Source organism: Empidonax traillii, unplaced genomic scaffold, assembly GCF_003031625.1.
Source record: "Empidonax traillii isolate 1590-97213 ecotype Southwest subspecies unplaced genomic scaffold, ASM303162v1 scaffold380:size670999, whole genome shotgun sequence".
Taxonomy (NCBI): Eukaryota; Metazoa; Chordata; class Aves; order Passeriformes; family Tyrannidae; genus Empidonax; species Empidonax traillii.
The window spans coordinates 127283-128922 of record NW_020955573.1 but is presented as its reverse complement, the minus strand read 5'-3'; the positions used below and the strand labels follow the sequence as shown (position 1 = coordinate 128922).

At 68.7% G+C, this 1640-nt stretch overlaps 1 protein-coding gene across 1 annotated transcript; it reads left to right on the top strand.

Annotated features, from left to right (window-relative positions):
- Positions 1-308: 308 nt before the first annotated feature.
- Positions 309-1181, top strand: LOC114062068 (syntaxin-1A-like). Its single transcript, XM_027893108.1, has one exon. The coding sequence runs from the start codon at positions 309-311 to the stop codon at positions 1179-1181; it is 873 nt and encodes a 290-aa protein (XP_027748909.1).
- The last annotated feature ends 459 nt before the right edge of the window (positions 1182-1640 follow it).

The following is a 1640-nucleotide window of genomic DNA, read 5'->3' as shown; positions in this document are numbered from 1 at the left end:
CCAGACAGCACCTTTGTGTGTCTTTGTTTCTTAGTGAACAAAAGTGTCTTTGTGTGAGGCCTCGGCGGGTGAGGTGCCGAGGCAGCAGAGCCTGTCCCGTGACGCAGGTGCCAGCGCTGCTGGCAGTGCTCCCGCTCCAGGCCTTCCCACCGCTCGGCTTCTCGGACAAACCCGTCCTGCCCGGAGCTGACGCAGGACACCTTCCCTCCTCCATCAATATTTGCTCGGGCGCTGGGAGGGAAAGGCTCGAACGGCTCCTCTGCCAGGCCGATGTTCCGCCCGGACGGTGCCGGAGGGCCCTGAGCACCATGAGGGACCGTCTGGCGGAGCTGCGGCAGCGCGTGGCGGCCGAGGGGGACCCACACGAGGACACCCTGGGCTTCGACAACCCGGCGCTGGCTGGGGACGATGCCAGCCCCGTGGGGCGGGTGCTGCGGGAGGCGGCCGAGCTGTGGCGGGCGCTGGACCGGCTGGAGCAGCTGTCGGAGAGCATCGACAGGACTCAGCAGACGGTGCTGTGCTGCACCTCGGAGCAGAGCATGGCCCGCGAGAAGCGAGGCCTGGGTGCCGCCCGAGCGGCCTTCGCCCGCCAGGCCGCGGCCCTGCAGCCCCGGCTGGGCGCTCTGCCTGCGGGCCCGGCGGGGGGCTCGGGGCGAGCGGGGCCCCGCGTGCGCCAGACCCAGCTCTGGCTGCTGGTCAGGAGGTTCGGCGCCGTCCTCGCCCGCCACTACGCCCGGGAGAGCCGCTACCGCCAGCGCCTCAAGGAGCAGATCCAGAGGCAGGCGGAGCTGGCGGGCATCGCCCTGGGGGCCCAGGACGTGGAGCAGCTGGCCGAGAGCCCCGGGGGGCCGCGCATCGTGGGCCAGGACCTGGAGGAGCTCAGGGCCAAGCAGCACCTCAGCGTAGCCCAGGTGCGCCAGTGGCAGCTCCTGGAGCTGGAGGCGCAGATGGCGGAGCTGCGGGGGCTGTTCCTGCAGCTGCAGGGGCTGCTGGCCCAGCAGCACGGGGCGGCCGACAGCGTGGAGCAGCACGTGCTGCGCTCCCTCGACTGCACGGCGCAGGCTGAGGTGAAGAGGGCCCAGCGGTACCAGCGCCCATCCCGGCTCTCGGCCCTGCTCAGAGCGACCCTCGGGCTCTGCGGCTGCTGCCCCTGCCTGCCCGGCCGCCGGGGCCTCAGCTGAGCTGGGGGTGCGCTGGGGGTGCAGCAGCTCTTGGGGGTGTGCCCCAATCTGGGCAAGGAAGGGTGGCACAGGAGGCTGCTGCTGTCTTGTGCTGCTTGCACGGCGCTGCAGGGGCCGTGCACACCCGGTGGGATGGTGCGAGGACCACGGGCACCTTGTGTAAGGGTGTAAGGACAATGCACGCCTTGCACGGGGGCACAGGGACCGTGCACACCTGGCTTGATGATGCAAGAACCATGCACAGCTTGTTCGGTGATGCAGGGACTGTACACACCTTGCTTGATGATGTAAGGACCGTGCACACCTCACCTGGCAACACGGGGACCAGGAACACCTTGGAGAGTGATGGAAGGACCAGGTATGATCATTCAAGGACCAGGCACACCTTGTATAATTTGTGTAAGGACAACGCCCACCGTGCTCGATGGCACAACGTGCGTGGTGCTGCAGGGACCCAGA

Excerpts from the sequence above, each read along its gene's own strand:
- LOC114062068 (XM_027893108.1), top strand. The coding sequence starts at position 309 with ATGAGGGACCGTCTGGCGGAGCTGCGGCAGCGCGTGGCGGCCGAGGGG.